The sequence below is a fragment of the Bos grunniens genome, chromosome 19 (assembly GCF_055505025.1).
Source record: "Bos grunniens cultivar Pamir isolate PY7600 chromosome 19, Bosgru_T2T1.0, whole genome shotgun sequence".
NCBI classification, from domain to species: domain Eukaryota; kingdom Metazoa; phylum Chordata; class Mammalia; order Artiodactyla; family Bovidae; genus Bos; species Bos grunniens.
Genome location: NC_141183.1, coordinates 33029982 through 33045832, shown reverse-complemented (window position 1 = coordinate 33045832; position 15851 = coordinate 33029982). Strand labels below are relative to the sequence as shown.

Below are 15851 nucleotides of genomic sequence, written 5' to 3'. Positions count from 1 at the left end.
GACATCTCCCAGCAATTATAAAGATCTGTTCCCCTGCCTCCCTCCCTGCCTCCCTCTCTCCCTCCCTTTTGAGAGTCCCACATTGGTTTTGTGGTTTTCTTCTGCCCTGACACACTCTATTCTGTATTTGCACACACTATTTTTACCACATGATTTCTCGGTCTTTTTTTTCCTGAATAAGTCATTTGGGTAAAATTATAATTCCCACTCCACGAAAGGGCCTTACTAAGGAAATCCCGAAAGTATATACAGTCTTTGCAATTTAAAGGAACAGTCAGAAATCAAATGGAAAAGTCTTCCGCTGCCTCTGGATTTGTTTTCCCACCCTGCCTTCCTGCAGTGTGCTTCAGTGTGCACCTGTGCACCCACACACGACACACACCATTCTTACAGACACACACTGCACACACACACACACCACACTACACATGCATACACACACATACACACCACACTCACATACAGACACACTGCTCATAGACACACAACACTACACATACAGACACACACTGCACATAAGCACAGCACACTACACACATACAAACCACACTCACACATGCAGACACACACTGCACATATGCACAGCACACTATACACATACAGACCACACTCACACATGCAGACACACACTGCACATATGCACAGCACACTATACACATACAGACCACACTCACACATGCAGACACACACTGCACATATGCACAGCACACTACACACATACACACCACACTCACACATGCAGACACACTGCTCATAGACACACAACACTACACATACAGACACACTGCACATAAGCACAGCACACTACACACATACACATCACACTCACACATGCAGACACACACTGCACTTGTGCACACAGTACTACCCGCACATTACATGCACCACACACACATTGCGCATACACACCACGCACACATGTGTGCATACACACACTGTGTACACGACGCTGCGGGCAATACGTGCACGCACACACACATACAGTTTGTTGTGCCGTAACATTGCAGATTCTGCAGCTGCCCTGTTTGTGTTTCCACCCCCAGCCTCTCCCCTCCAACAATGCAGTAAGTAAGCAGCTTGGGGAGAACCCCCATCTCTTTCACTATGAAATTGCTGTAAAGCTGTGATTCTCTTAAAGATGGGATGCTTTCCTGCTGAGGCTCCATGCGCAGTGATTAGCAGGCAGTTAGGTAATAAGCTGACCTAATCTACCACATTTCCCTTGCTCTTTCCATGTCTCCAGCCCCTCTGCCAGCTCCTTTCATTCGGTCTAATTGGGCCGCTTCCCTTTCAGCCAGGCCTGAGCGCTCGGTCGCGTAGGAGACCATTAGCTGCATAAGGTCGACCGCCTTCAGAAGGTAAAGAAAACAGTCTTTTTCCCAATGACCTTTTGAGATTCTCGTCTGTGAATGTCTGCTTTGTGTTTGCCCATAATGAATTCTGAAGACATTTCTTTTAAGATGCGTGGCCTTTCCTGAGAACAGGCTTGCTGTTTGTGGGGCCACATCACCCCATTAAAGGTTGCACAGTTTTCAGAAGAATAGGGCCCAATCAATCCAGCCAGCTGCCCAGGACCCCTCGCTCTTTGTGGCTTCCACCTGGAAAGGAGCACCTGAGTATCAGCTACTGTGCACATCTCGTAGCCACCAATCTGATCTAATGACATTGAGGTGATGCTAATTAATTACAGTGCCTACCGTTCATTGAGGGCTTCCCTGGTGGCTCAGATGGTCTGCCCACAATGCAAGAGACCCAGGTTGGATCCCTGGGTTGGGAAAATCCCTTGGAGAAGGAAATGGCAATCCACTCCAGTATTCTTGCCTAGAGAATTGCATGGACAGAGGAGCCTGGCAGACTACAGTCCATGGCATCACAGAGAGTCAGACATGACTGACTACACTTTACTTTTTTTTTTTTCCCACCATTTATTGAGGGCTTCCCAAGTGGCTCAGTAGGTAAAGAATCTTCCTGCAATACAGAAGTCACAGGGGATGCGAGTTCAGTCCCTGGGTAGGAAAGATCCCCTGGAGGAGGAAATGGCAACCCACTTCAGTATTCTTGCCTGGAGGATTCCATGGACAGAGGAGCCTAGTGGGCTACAGTCCATAGGGTCCCAAAGAGTTGGACATGACTGAAGTGACTTAGCGTGTACACACACCATTTATTGAAGTTGTACAAAGGCACTTCCCATGTAACTCTGTAACTCATCTGCAGATCAGGAAAAGGAGGATTAGAAAAATTAAGTGTCTTGCTTTAAGTCACGTAGCTGGTGAACGGTAGAACAGGGCTGTGTGAACCCAGGGATCTGTGCCCCAGCACTCCTCCCATGATGCCCTGTGTCCTACCCCTGACCTTGACATTTTCAGCCTGAATACAGTATCATGGATTTTGTGTGTTTACAGCAGTGATGGATAAAAATGAATATTTTAAAAATTTAATCTAAACCTCTCATGGGTTTAAATGGCCTTTTATCTGTTTTGTGAGGACTTCTAAATAAACAATGGCAAGAGCTCACATTTAAATATTTTAAGAATCAAAGATATAGTCACCACGATTTCTGTAAGTCTGTTTCTACGATTGTGATTCAGCTTCCTGCCTGATGCAGGAATCTTCTTTATGATACCTCCGTGACATGACATCAGACTTTCAAAATCCACCCAGAGGGACTTCCCTGGCAGTCCAGTGATTAAGACTGTGATCTCCCAGTGCAGGGGGCATGGGTTCAGTCCCTGCTTGGGGAACTAAGATCCCACATGCTGCATGCTAAGTCACTTCAGCCGTGTCCAGCTCTGTGCAGCCCTATGGACTGCAGCCCTCCAGGCTCCTCTGTCCATGGGATTCTCCAGGTAAGAATACTGGAGTGGGTTGCCATTTCCTCCTCCAGGGGATCTTCCCAACCCAGGGATCGAACCCACGTCTCTTACATCTACCTGGGTTGTCAGGCAGGTTCTTTACCACTGGTACCACCTGGGAAGCCCCCATGCTTCATGGTGCAGCAGAAGAGAAAAGAGCTGTGAAATCCCCCCAGATATGGGGGGCTTAGCACCTCTCTTAGCAGCCCAGTGTATGGCTGGACCTTTCCAGGCATGAAATGATTGTGTTTCATGGAGTAGAACCACACGAAACTGCCATTTCTTGTAGGTCAATATGGTCAAAAATCAGAAATTTTGTAAGTTCAACCTACAGGTTGACCCCAAATCTTCTGCTTTGTCCTTTTCACTTACTTTCCTTAATTCTGCCCTCACCTCAGGGCCATGCAAGGTTCTGCCTCGCACTTGACCACAGCTCATCAAACGTTCAAAGGCACAGTTTTGCCTTGCTTCCTAATTCTCTGTTCTTGTCTTAATTCTCTTTATTTTATCCAATTGCTCTGAGTCCAATGTTTCTAGAGTCTCTACCACCCTGTCACCTCTCCTGGAGGTCCTGTTGCTAAGTCCAAGGTCAAAGATGATGTCTTCCTTCATTCAACAAGTATTTCTTCAGCATCCAGGACTCTTCCAGGGATGGAAAATACAGTGGGATCTCTAGGGTGTTTACAACCTACTGAGAAAGGTGGATAGGAAATAAACAATATGATGTAATCCAAGATAGTATATTATAATGGCAGAGAGTGATTAAGAGTTCCGAAGAAAAGCTTATGCAGGAGAAGGGCATACAGAGTGTAGGAGAAAAGTAGGGTAAGAGTCTCTTTTATTTGGGGAAGGGGTAAGGAAAGGATTAAGACCTTGAACTGAACCCTAAATAAATGTATTGCCCATCATGTGTTTGTTAAGCAACATAAATATCCATTGTTTCTAGTGACCAGAGTTTCTCCAAAAATAGAATGATTATGTAAGTATTCTTTGGGGGCTTGCCTGGTCTCTCAGTGGTAAAGAACCTGCTTGCCTGCAGGAGATGCAGGTTTGAACCCTGGGTCTGGAAGATCCCCTCAAAAAGGAATTGGCAACCCACTCCAGTATTCTTGCCTGGGAAATCTCATGGACAGAGGAGATTGGCAGGCTACAGTCCATGGTGTCACAGAAGAGTCAGACATGACTTAGTGACTAAACAACAGTATCTATGATTTACCTGTTAGATTGAAAATGAAGCAGCTTTCAGTGACCACCCAGGACTGTGCTTCAAGAATTCTTGAGAAATAAAATATAACAAAATTATCATTTAGTTTTCTGACATAATCAAACACATTGAAATGCATCTGTCTTTTAAAATGGTTAGAAGGTACCTCCTAAAAATTGAAATTAGCATCCACAAACTTATGAAAAATGGGTACCCACATGACATTCCACAGCACAAACACAGTACATTTCTTCTATCAGAATGACTCAAATTACTACTAAAGTCCATTTCATTTGAATCAAGGTGATTGCTATTTCCTCCCTGCATACAAAGTCAAATATGTGTTTAAATAAAGCCTACCCCCTTTCCCCATCTTTGGCAGGATCTCCTGGTTTGGGTATACATCTTCCTTCAGTTGGCTGTTTCTTCCTCCTCCTTTCTCCCAGTTCAGTCCTGGCTCATCAGTTCAGTTCAGTCACTCAGTTGTGCCCAACTCTTTTCGACCCCATGGACTGTAGCATGCCAGGCCTCCCTGTCCATCACTGGAGTCTACCAAAACTCATATCCATTGAATCGGTGATGCCATCCAACCATCTTATCCTCTGTCATCCCCTTCTCCTCCTGCCTTCAGTCTTTCCCAGCATCAGAGTCTTTTCATATGAATCAGTTCTTTATCAGGTGACCAAAGTATTGGAGCTTCAGCATCAGTCCTTCCAATGAACATTCAGGACTGATTTCCTTTAAGATGGACTGGTTGGATCTCCTTGAAGTCCAAGGGACTCTCAGGAGTCTTCTCCAACACTACAGTTCAAAAGCATCAATTCTTCAGTGCTCAGCTTTCTTTTTAGTCCTACTCTCACATCCATACATGACTACTGGAAAAACCATAGCTTTGACTAGATGGACCTTTGTTGTCAAAGTAATGTCTCTACTTTTTAATATGCTGTCTAGGTTGGTCATAGCTTTTCTTCCAAGGAGCAAGCCTCTTTTAATTTCATGGCTGCAGTCACCATCTGCAGTGATTTTGGAGCCTCCCAAAATAAAGTCTGTCACTGTTTCCATTGTTTCCCTATTTATTTGCCATGAAGTGATGGGACCAGATGCCATGGTCTTAGGTTTCTGAATGTTGAGTTTTAAGCCAAATTTTTCACTCTCCTCTTTCACTTTCATCAAGAGGCCCTTTAGTTCTTCGCTTTCTGCCATTAAGTTTGGTATCATCTGCATATCTGAGTTTATTGCCTTTTCTCTGGCAATCTTGATTCCAGCTTGTGCTTCATCCAGCCCAGCGTTTCTCATGATGTACTCAGCCTAGCTGAGCAAAAAGGGGACTTAGACAGCTGTCTATGGCTGTAAGGATGGGTACCCACTTGAAAATGCAGGAAAAGTCAACCACTTCTTAAAATTTCCCAGTGCCTCTGTCTCTGCTGCTGGGCTTGGTGTCTTGGTGAGAAGCAAGAGATGGGCTGCCCTGTTCTATCCTGATGGGTTAGCCCAGAGCAATGGCCAGTGATATGGGCATTCCCTGGAATGACATCAGGACCTGCTGGGTTTCCAGTCTTGGGACACCTTTCCCTCTTCTTGCCGTTTAAATCTCCTCAGGGTGGAGGACTGCCTCCCAGGGATCCCTGTCACATGTTTGCCAAAATGACACGAAGGTACCCCAGTCTCCCTCTTTGCTACTGAAGAGCTAAGCACACAGACTGGAAGGTACAGCAGGAAGCATGCCTTGATTTAGAGACTTTGTGATTTTCAGTGGGTAGTTGTGATAGATCAGTTAGATGCAGAGTTAGATGTGTTCTGAAGGCTCCTATCCTATCAGAAGTGAAGCATCCTCGATGGACTCAAGCAGCATCACCGCCCCTGCCCCTCCACCAGGGCTCTAGGTTGTATTGTCACCTGTCACTTGATCCAGAGCCCTGCTGGGAACTGCCAAGTCAATGGTGACGGTAACACATACTCACTGCCTATTTACTGGGTGCCATCCTGAGCCTACACTGACTTGATTCACTCTCACTGTTGTTATCCCAATACAAAGATGTCAGGTCATCACCCACCAACACCCAGCCGGCCACAGGGTCTACAGTCCCAGGTACGCTCAGCAAGGGGACCCCGCAGATGTCTTTTCTTGGCAGAAGTCGTTGCTGAGAATGTTGGCGCCATCTCTGAGCTTGTCCTTAGGACTACTCAGAGGATCCACTTTCCTGTCAGTTCCTTCCAAGACAGCCGTCATTCTGGAACCACACAACATGGTCCATTTAAAATTGGTTTCTTAAATGGGAATAAAGCCACCGGCCATGTAAATAGTGTTATTATTGTATTTTATTATTTATGAGAGAACACAGAAAGAGGTTGAAGCATGAATTTGGTTTTTGTGTGCGAGTAAATTTTATTTATTGGAATTTTCTCTTTGTTATCACATGTCACCAAGAGTTATTTATATCAGCCCAATCTAATAAAAAGGTTACAAAACTAACCAAGCTTCACATTTTCCTAAGCAACCGCCACCCCCATATAATTTCTAAGCAACCGCCACCCCCATATAATTTCCAGCCCTTCCTGGACCAGTTTGTGCATCATCCACTGTTGTTGTCATCCTCGTTATCTTAATTCCATTGCAAATTGTCTTCACAGGATCTTCTGAAGACAACTTCGGATTTCCACAAACTGGAAAAGCTTGAGTTCAGTGGTATCAGAGGAAGTGCCTTGAGCCAGCAGGCCCAGCAGATGTACACCGAATTTCAAGAGATGTACAGGGTCTTCTCAGACTCTTCCTACGACTGCTTGGATCTCCAGAGCGTGGTAGGGCTTGGAAGGGCTACCTTGCAAGCTTTGTCTCTTTTTCTCAGATGCCTGCAGCCTCTAGCCTGGGTATTTACTTGCATTTCCCCTGTGCGTTTTCTTTGGCTCTGTGGTCCCCATGGTTTTATTGGCAGAGACCACAATTAATTATCTTTTGTGTCAGGAGAGAAGTCAGGGGAGGGAGTTTTCCAACTGCTGACTTCTTCGGAGTGAAGATACCCAGGGTTTCAGAGATGCTGAGATGGAGATGGGGTGATGGTGGAGGCTGCAGCCACTCTGCAGCTCCCAAAGCTTTAAGCTTTGAGCAGCACCTGCTGTGTGAAGGCCAGGCACACCCAGGCAGAATTTCATTAGTGGCCCGCAGAGGGGTAAGTGACGCAGTAGCCCAGTTTTCTGATCAGATTCTAGTTCCCTAGAGAGACCTCAGGATGAGGCAAGGGCCAACATTGCATTTTCCAGGATCAGGACACGGGAGTCCACATCCCACCTGTAGTGCAGGAGAGCTGAGACCAGTGAGTGCAAGACTGCAGGAACCAAAAAAAGCAAAAGGGTCGGTACAGAAACAGGGAATGGAGTTCCCGGGAAGGGAATGGCTGGATTACTGGAAAAGGAATTTTAGAGCATTTGAGGGAAAAGGAAAAAGCAATTAAACATCTGCTCTGAGCACCCTCCACTGTCTGCGTTCGTGCTCAGTCATCACTTGTGTCTGACTGTGGTCCCGTGCACTGTAGCCCACGAGGTTCCTCTGTCCTTGGAATTCTCCAGGCAAGAATACTGGAGTGGGTTGCCGTTTTCTCCTCCAGTGGACCTTCCTGACCAAGGACGGAACCCGCATCTCCTGCATTGGCAGGTGGATTCTTTACCACTGAACCACCTGGGAGCCCCCTTCCATTGTCTAGGGGGATCTTAGCTGGCCAAACCCAGGAAATGGAATTTAAAGTTCCATTTAGTTTAAAGTAGAAAAAAAGTTGGCTTACAAAGCAGGATCTATACTGTATGTTTTCTACCATGTGATAAAACAATACAAAACAAAATCCTGTACATAGAGAAGTGTGCTCCAGTGTTAGTATGGTTGGGTTTGGGAAGTAGAGAAATACTACTGTGTTTTCCCACTTTTCTTTATCTTTTCATAAAAGTATGCATAGCTATTGTAAAGCAATAATAGATAATAATTTCACAAATTAGAGATGTTTCTCTGAAAATCAATGTTCTCTGAAAATTGCTACATTCGAAGAAAGAGCATGCTCTGTGTTGCTGAATAAAATACAGTTAATTGGGACAGGCTTATACTAAAAAAAAAAAAAATTCTTTGTTGATCTGAAATTTAAATTTAACGGGCGTCCTGTAATTTTATTTGCTAAATTTGGCAACCATGGGGACAATGGCTAGCTGCTGTCTTAAGCAATTAAGTGTAGTTAGAAGAAATAGTGTATAGTTGTTAAATTAGCTTACTTTTCTCCTAATAGCCATATCAATTTGTTTACACTGAAAAGAACAGGATTTTCACTTGAGGGAGGAAGGGAAGTCGGGGGTAGTGATGAAGTAGCCCCATTGTTGGGGCTGTTGCTGCCAAGGTGGCTTTCAGGGTGGCCTGAGCTGGTGCCGCAGGTGAGAGAGAAGGGGCTGCAGGAGCTGGAAGTGGGGACACAGAAGAGAGGGACAGGGGGCTAGCCTCACCTCCGACTCTTTACCATTTTGCCTCGAGTGACTCAGACAGTAAAGAATCCACCTGCAATGCAGGAGATGTGGGTTCAATTGATCCCTGGGTCGGGAAGATCCCCTGGAGAAGGGAATGGCTAACCCACTCTGGTATTCTTTCCTGGAGAATTCCGTGAACAGAGGAGCCTGGAAGACTACAGTCCATGGGGGTCACAAAGGGTCGGACACAACTGAGTGACTAGCACACGCTAATACTAGAGAATCTAGGAGAAAAATGCTTAAATAATAGGGCAGCTATTAAATATCCCTATTTAATAGGGATAAACACTGAGGCACACCATAGTGAACTATAGAAAATCAAAATATATCCTTGGTGTGACAGATTAATAGGAAAAAGCATTCCGGGATTGTCCTTCAGAAAATCATGTTTTCTTATGTCCATTTGCTGTCTCTTCAGGAATTTGAAAATGACATCTCTGACTTTAATCAGAGAGTAGAAGACCTTGACAGGAGGCTGGGGACTGTCTTTATTCAGGCCTTCGATGACGCCCCTGGCTTGGAGCATGCCTTCAAGGTTTGTACGGGAGAGGGAAATACCCCCTCCTTCCCCACCAGTGCTGCACTCTCCCTGCCCTCTCAGACAGGGATAAGCATACACTTCCAGCTGTTTTGTTCCTGCAGAGAGGAATTGTTGCTGTTGGTCTAGTAGAAGCAGTACTGTGTGTGTCCCAGGGTGAGGGAGCCTGGAGCCTGCAAAACTGGTCTTCTCAAGTTGACAGCTCAGGCTTTTCTGCAAACTTGATGATATAAAAATACCTTGTAATTTAATTTCTTCTTGATTGCTGTCTTTGGGCCTTACCTATAACCTGGGTGCCTATTAAAAGTGAAGAAGTCTGCTGTGGTCACCAGGGCTGTTTTGACGGCTGCTATCAGGTCAATTCAGGCTGGAGCAAACCACTGAAGCATGAGTAACTAGAATAAGATAATGTGGACCCTTGCCCTGTGTTGCCCAGATCAGATGGTTTAGGAATGTGCAGGAAGAAGTTCAGGATGATGAGTAGATAAATGACTACAGAAATGAGCAGTCTAGGTCCTGAGACCTGAAAGCTTAGGGAGACAGAGCAGGGTTTCCATAAACTATGAAGAAACTTACTCTGTAAAGCCTGAAGGATTAGAACAAGGACTAATCAGGTTACAAGGAGGCAGAGTTTGGCTCAAAAGAAGAAACAGATCTCTGCTAATGCTATTTAAAGATGGAATAAACTTCCTTGAGAGGTAGTTAAGTTTTCAGGTGCTGAACATGTCCAAACATAGACTGGATAACTGATGGGACAGTCATCAGATCAGATCAGATCAGTCGCTCAGTTGTGTCCGACTCTTTGCGACCCCATGAATCGCAGCACACCAGGCCTCCCTGTCCATCACCAACTCCCGGAGTTCACTCAGACTCACGTCCATCGAGTCAGTGATGCCATCCAGCCATCTCATTCTCTGTCGTCCCCTTCTCCTCCTGCCCCCAATCCCTCCCAGCATCAGAGTCTTTTCCAATGAGTCAAATCTTCATCATAGAAGAGGCTTAAACCCAAGATAGTGAGTCCATGATGTTCTAGAACACTGGATACATGTATATTTAATTCACTCAAGAATATACATATGTATTACATACCTGCTACTCCATAACTCACATAGGAAGCATTTTAGATAATTTCAAGAGAAGGGCTTATATGAAATAATAATAATAATATTTGCCATTATGTCATAATCATTACTCCCATGGACTTCCCATTTAGTGTTAGTGGTAAAGAACCCGCCTGCCAATGCAGGAAATGTAAGAGACACAGGTTCAATCCCTGGGTCAGGAAGATACCTTGGAGGAGGGCATGGCAACCCATTCCAACATTCTTGCCTGGAGAATCCCATGGACGGAGGAGCCTGGTGGGCTATGGTCCATAGGGTCGCAGAGAGTTACACACGACTGAAGTGACTTAGCGCTAATTGGGCTAATTGGGTTGTTACCACTCAGGTAACTGGTGATTCCGGAACCCCATTTCTACCTTGAGGATGTCCAGCTCCATCTCTTTGGTAAATCCCTGTGCACCATGAATTTCAAGATGTCTTCAAGGGTCTCGCATATACTCTCAAGTTGCTCTGTCTTTGACATCATCTTTGTCTACAGTCTGCCTTAAAAATGTCCTCTGCCCAGGAAGGTGCTTTCGGGATCTTATTGTTGCTGTCCTGATGATCCCCACCATGGCAGCATTTCTGTTTATGCCAAGGGCATGTTTCTCTGGGTTCCCCAAACTCCAGTCCTTGCCCATCGTGATGGAGCAAGATTCTGGGCAGAAACAGAGAAAAGCCTTTCCGACTTTGCATACCCTTTACTACCAGGTCCTGAAGCAGCACTGCTCACACCCTGAGTCTCAAAGGACTCTCACAGAAGCAGACCCTTTTTCTTTGGGCTCTGACTCCTCTTCTCAACAAACTCCCCGCCCAGCCTATGGACCTTGTAGGAGAACTGTAGCCATTCAGTCCCTTCTGCCTGCTTGGTTTTTCTCTTTGGAGTCATCTCACCAACAAGAAACCAAAGCCCTTCCTTCCTCCTTTAGTCCAGACAAGAGCTCCTGTGTTCATAGCTTCATGCAAAGAAGTGTGTTTTCGGGTTGTGTAGGGACTGAGAGATCCCCTGAGTCCAGATACCCCGTTACTGCTGTAAGACCATCTGACCACTAGGTGTGCCTCAGTGGATGTGACCTGAAGCAGTATGTCAGGGTCAGAGAACCCGAGCTGGACGGTGCAGGCTGGCTGCAGTGGTCCCTCAGCCCACCCCTCCCAACAGGATGTTTGAGCCAGAACTCGGTGAAAACTGCTTGCTTATGCCTCCATGGAGGGAGAGCTCTTTTCTGCTGTCTCCTGGGATTTGGGTGATTTGGGGTTGGAAAACAGGGTGGTCCTAGAAGTCATGTATTGTTGTATCCTAAACACAACTGAACTCATCCACTTTGCCCTGACCTTGTCTCAGGGCAGCATCACAATCAGAGAAACAGTCTAGCAACCAGGAGAAGACGAAAAACACTTCAGCATTTTGATCCCGCTGTTCCCACCAAGGGGGCAGGGCAGTCATGATGCACAGAAAACATCTTCAGAGTGTCCTCGAAACCACTGCCTTCTGGGGGCAACTGCTCTCTGAAACTCTTTTCTTGCCCCTACTCTCAAATTTTAGCCCTCCTAATTCTCCCCAACAGCCAGCACACTTAGCTTCTTGTTTCTTCTCCATCATCACCCTCCATCTCTGCATCGGGTCTTTATGATGTATGTCAGCTTACTCTTTCTGACACCTTTAATTTTCTCTTTGTGTTACCCTCTACCCAGCTTCTCACAACACAAGAGGAGGGTCCAGTAGGTCATTCAGCACACAGGGATCCCTCCTTCAGAAACAAAGGTGAGATGGACAGGCTATGAATATCTGCCAATTCTTTTTTTTTTCTTCTGCTGATTCTTAATTGTCCATCCATGACCCTCTTACCTTGGAGGACAGACGTATGAAGGAAAAAACTGGGCTAGAGGATTAATGTAACGATGGAAAGGTGGGGTCTGTGACATTTCCCCATCTTCCTCTGCCTCTTTTGCAGCTGCTGGACATAGCAGGAAGCCTCCTGGAGAGACCAGTGGTAGCACAGGATGCCTCTGAAAGATACCTGGTGCTCATCCGCATGTTTAGCGAGGATCTGGATGCTGTGAGGCTGATCCACAGTCAGCGTGTCCAGGAGGAGGCAGAGCATGGTAAGCTTGCTGCCAGGAGACTTGGATGGGGGCGTCTATTAGCAGAAAGGGCACAGGTCCTCTGGTTACACGTCTGCTGTGGCTCTAGGACATTCTCCAAAAGCACAATCTTCTTGCATGAAGATCCAGACCATCTCGCGCGATAGTTGAGCTCACTGAACTGTGCATTTCCCCGTGTCTGGGGCAGGTTTGGCAGACTTCACCCAGACCGGTGAAGTCCTGACTGCTGCCTCTGGTCAGTGGAAACCTCAGCGTAATATATAAGCTGAACCTCGATCCATGCCGCCACACTGATTAATCTTCAACATACCTCAATTCCATGGTATATTTGCACATGTTTGAGAAACGGTTCTCATCCCTTTCAGTGCCGTACCAACCATGCTTTCGGAGGGAGGAGCCATCAGGAGTCTGACAGTGGGCAATTACACACCTAGGTGTGGCATCTTTGCTGTTATTGCAATTCTTAGATGCCCTGCCTTGTCTGTTTGAAAGTCAACCAGTTCAGTTCAGCTTTGCAAACATTTCTTAAGGCCATGCTATATGCAAGGTCCATTTGTGGGCACTGCATGCAGAGGCCGACCAGGATAAGGGAGAGAACAATTAATCCTAAAAGGTGGTTCTTCAAGGAACACAATTGGCATAAATGGAGTTATAAAGAACTGTAGCAAGGGACTTGCCTGGCAATGCAGTGGTTAAAACTGTGTCCTTCCACTGCAGGGGACATGAGTTCAATCTCAGGTGTGGGAACTAAGATCCCACGTGCCAAGGGGCACAGCCAAAAAAAGAAAAAGAAAAACAACAAGAAAAAAAGATAAGGTAGCAAAACAGGATGAATTGGGCTGGGAGGTGGGAGGAGAGTTAATGGAGATGGTGGCCTTGTGCTGGACCCTGAAAGATGGGGAGATGGACAGCCAGAGAGAAGAGGCCATGCCTTGGAAGCAAAGGCATGACAGGATGTGGAAGGTGACTAGTCGGACCTGCCTGTAGCCAATCGAGGTGTATACAGGGAGATCAGGTCAGCCATTGAGTTTGGGACCAGGTCATGAAGTTCTCTGAACACCCTATTAGGGAATCCAGAATTCATTATTCAGGCAATTGGAAATTTTCAGAAGTTTTAAATGCTGGAGTAACAGGACCACTCTTTCTATAAACAGGTTTCACAGTAAGGTCATTAAGGATGGAGTTCCCCGAGGAAGTCATCCAGAAATTCTGTTGGCCTCAGCTTTACATGGGGCTATCCCCAGAACGTTTGGGACCATCCCTATGGTGTATGGGACCACCTTCATGATACAGGGGTTGTTCGTGGGCAGAGCAGGGCTCAGGGCGAGAGCCACGCTTCAGTCTGCTGTGCCCTGTCCCCAGGGTTCTCCTCCGTGCACAAGAACATGCCCACTGTGGCCGGGGGCCTCCGCTGGGCACAGGAGCTGAGGCAGCGCATCCAGGGTCCCTTCGACAACTTTAGACGCGTGACACACCCGTGAGTACCCTGTTCCTGAAACGCAGGTTCATTTCACACTTCCGCTATCTCTCTGAATTTCGAGCATCATAGCAGCTCGACTCACTTCCTTGAGGCACAAAGATCATCTTCTTTCCTTCCCAACAATCAGCCAGTGTCTTAGTCCATTAAGAAATACCATAGATGGGGGGGAGGGGGTGGAGCTTATAAACATCAGCAATCTCACTTTCTCAGTTCTGAAGGCTGGGGAGTCCATGGTCCAGGTCCCAGCAGATTCGGTGTCTGTTCAGGAGGACCTGCTTCCTGACTCACAGATGGCCGTCTTCCCACTGTGTCCTCAGACTTGGCAGGAGGGACTCAAGAGCTGTCTGAATTCTCCTCATACAGGCACTCATCCCATTTGTGAGGGATTTGCCCTGTGACCTAATCTCCTCCCAAAGGCCTCCCTTAGGCTTCAACATTTGAATGTGGGGAGGACACAAACATTCAGTTCATAGCAGCCAGGTAGCTACTGGCCAAGGGCTTCCCTGGTGGGTCAGTGATAAAGAATCCACCTGCACCACGGGAGATGTGGGTTCAGTCCTGGGTCAGGAGGATTACCTGGAGAAGGAAATGGCAGCCCACTCCAGTATTCTTGACTGGGAAATCCCATGGGCAGAGGAGCCTGGCAGGCTACAGTCCATGGGGTCACAAAGAGTCAGACAGGACTTAGCGACTAAATGACAATAAACAAACCAGGCTGGGGTCTGAAGGGAGCCTCCACAACACCATCTAATGCCAAGGAGAAACAATGCAATGTGAGAAATCTCCCAACTGTTGGAAAGAAGCCGAAAGCCTGGAGGTCCCTGTAGATTCTACTTCACTTCATGGTGAGGAGTCCAAACCACTTTCAGTAGCCAGTTCATAAATATATTACAGAGTATACACACAAATGTGAGTTCATGATCAAAACAAATGGGAATTTTGTCTCACAAGTGTGAGACACCCAGCTTTAGAACCAGCAAGTATTCCTCTTTTTTTTCAAACTCAATACTAGTCAAGCCATCGTGCCTGTGGCTCACATCTGCCCACTGGGAGATGCATCTACTTCATCTACACTGTCTGAGGGAGCGCTTCATTTTGCAGACGGAGACACTGAGGCAGATAGAAATGAGGTGACCTGCCTGGAGTCCAGAAAGAACAAAGACAGAAATGGAACAGGCATCTGGGACTCAGGGGTCCTTGCCCAGAGCTCTCCCCGGGGGCTCCCTCAGCCACAGGGAGCTCCAGAGTCCAGCTGAGCCCCCATCTTCTCCAATATGCTCCCCGCTCTGAGGTGGGAGGGAGAAGATATGAGAATGGCCAGGGAGGGTGGCAGGGCTTTGTCTGGGAATGTGTCCTGAGGGAGCTGTCCTGGTCTAGTTCGCTGGGGCAGACTCCGAGGCGTGTGTGCAGGAGTTAACAGGGATGCTTTAGGGACCAGTGTCTGGGGCAGGGTGTCAGGGGGATACGAGGAGAGGCGGGAACCAGGCAGAGGAGGAGTTGAGCTGTAGCACAGCTGCAGGCAGGCTTCAGCCTGCCCAGTGGGGAAGTCTGTACAGTTGCCTGGCCTTTGTCCCCCTACATCAGCTGGTAATTGGAAGTGGCTGTGGGGTGTGAGGGGGTGTGGCCCTGGGAGAGGAGGCAGTTCTGTCTGGTCGGCTGAGACTGTTCCCAAAGAGGGAGGTGTCATCAGCATCCCGAATTCTTGGTGAAGGGAGATTGGGGGTGGCGGGTGGTCCCCATGAGGGCATCTGAGTGGCACCCCACCATATCCTCCATGCCTCCCATGAAAATATCCACTTATTTTAATCATGAACTCACATTTGTGTATATACTCTGTCATATGTTTATGAACTCGTTTGTCAACTCTTCACCATGAAGTAAAGCAGAATCTACAGGGAGTTTGATGCGCTTATTTCTGTGGCTTCTCCAGCCTGCTAGGGGAGTCACAGGGGCTGAGGTGTGAGAAGCCACTCTCGCCTCTAAACTTGTTCCTTTTATTTTTTCTAAATTGGTGGCTTTACACTGCTGTGTCAGGTTCTGCTGTATAGCACAGTAAATCAGCTATGGATATCCATAT

At 46.9% G+C, this 15851-nt stretch overlaps 1 protein-coding gene across 5 annotated transcripts in view; it reads left to right on the top strand.

The window, feature by feature from the left end:
• The window catches only part of DNAH9 (dynein axonemal heavy chain 9), a 285306-nt gene that overhangs the window by 24349 nt on the left and 245106 nt on the right, over nt 1–15851 (top strand). For all 5 annotated transcript variants that reach the window (XM_086358784.1, XM_086358783.1, XM_086358785.1 and 2 more), the window contains exons 7-10: nt 6688–6855; nt 8972–9088; nt 12144–12294; nt 13657–13771. In XM_086358784.1, the coding sequence (XP_086214910.1) occupies nt 6688–6855; nt 8972–9088; nt 12144–12294; nt 13657–13771 (551 nt within the window). The remainder of the gene's footprint in view (nt 1–6687; nt 6856–8971; nt 9089–12143; nt 12295–13656; nt 13772–15851) is intronic.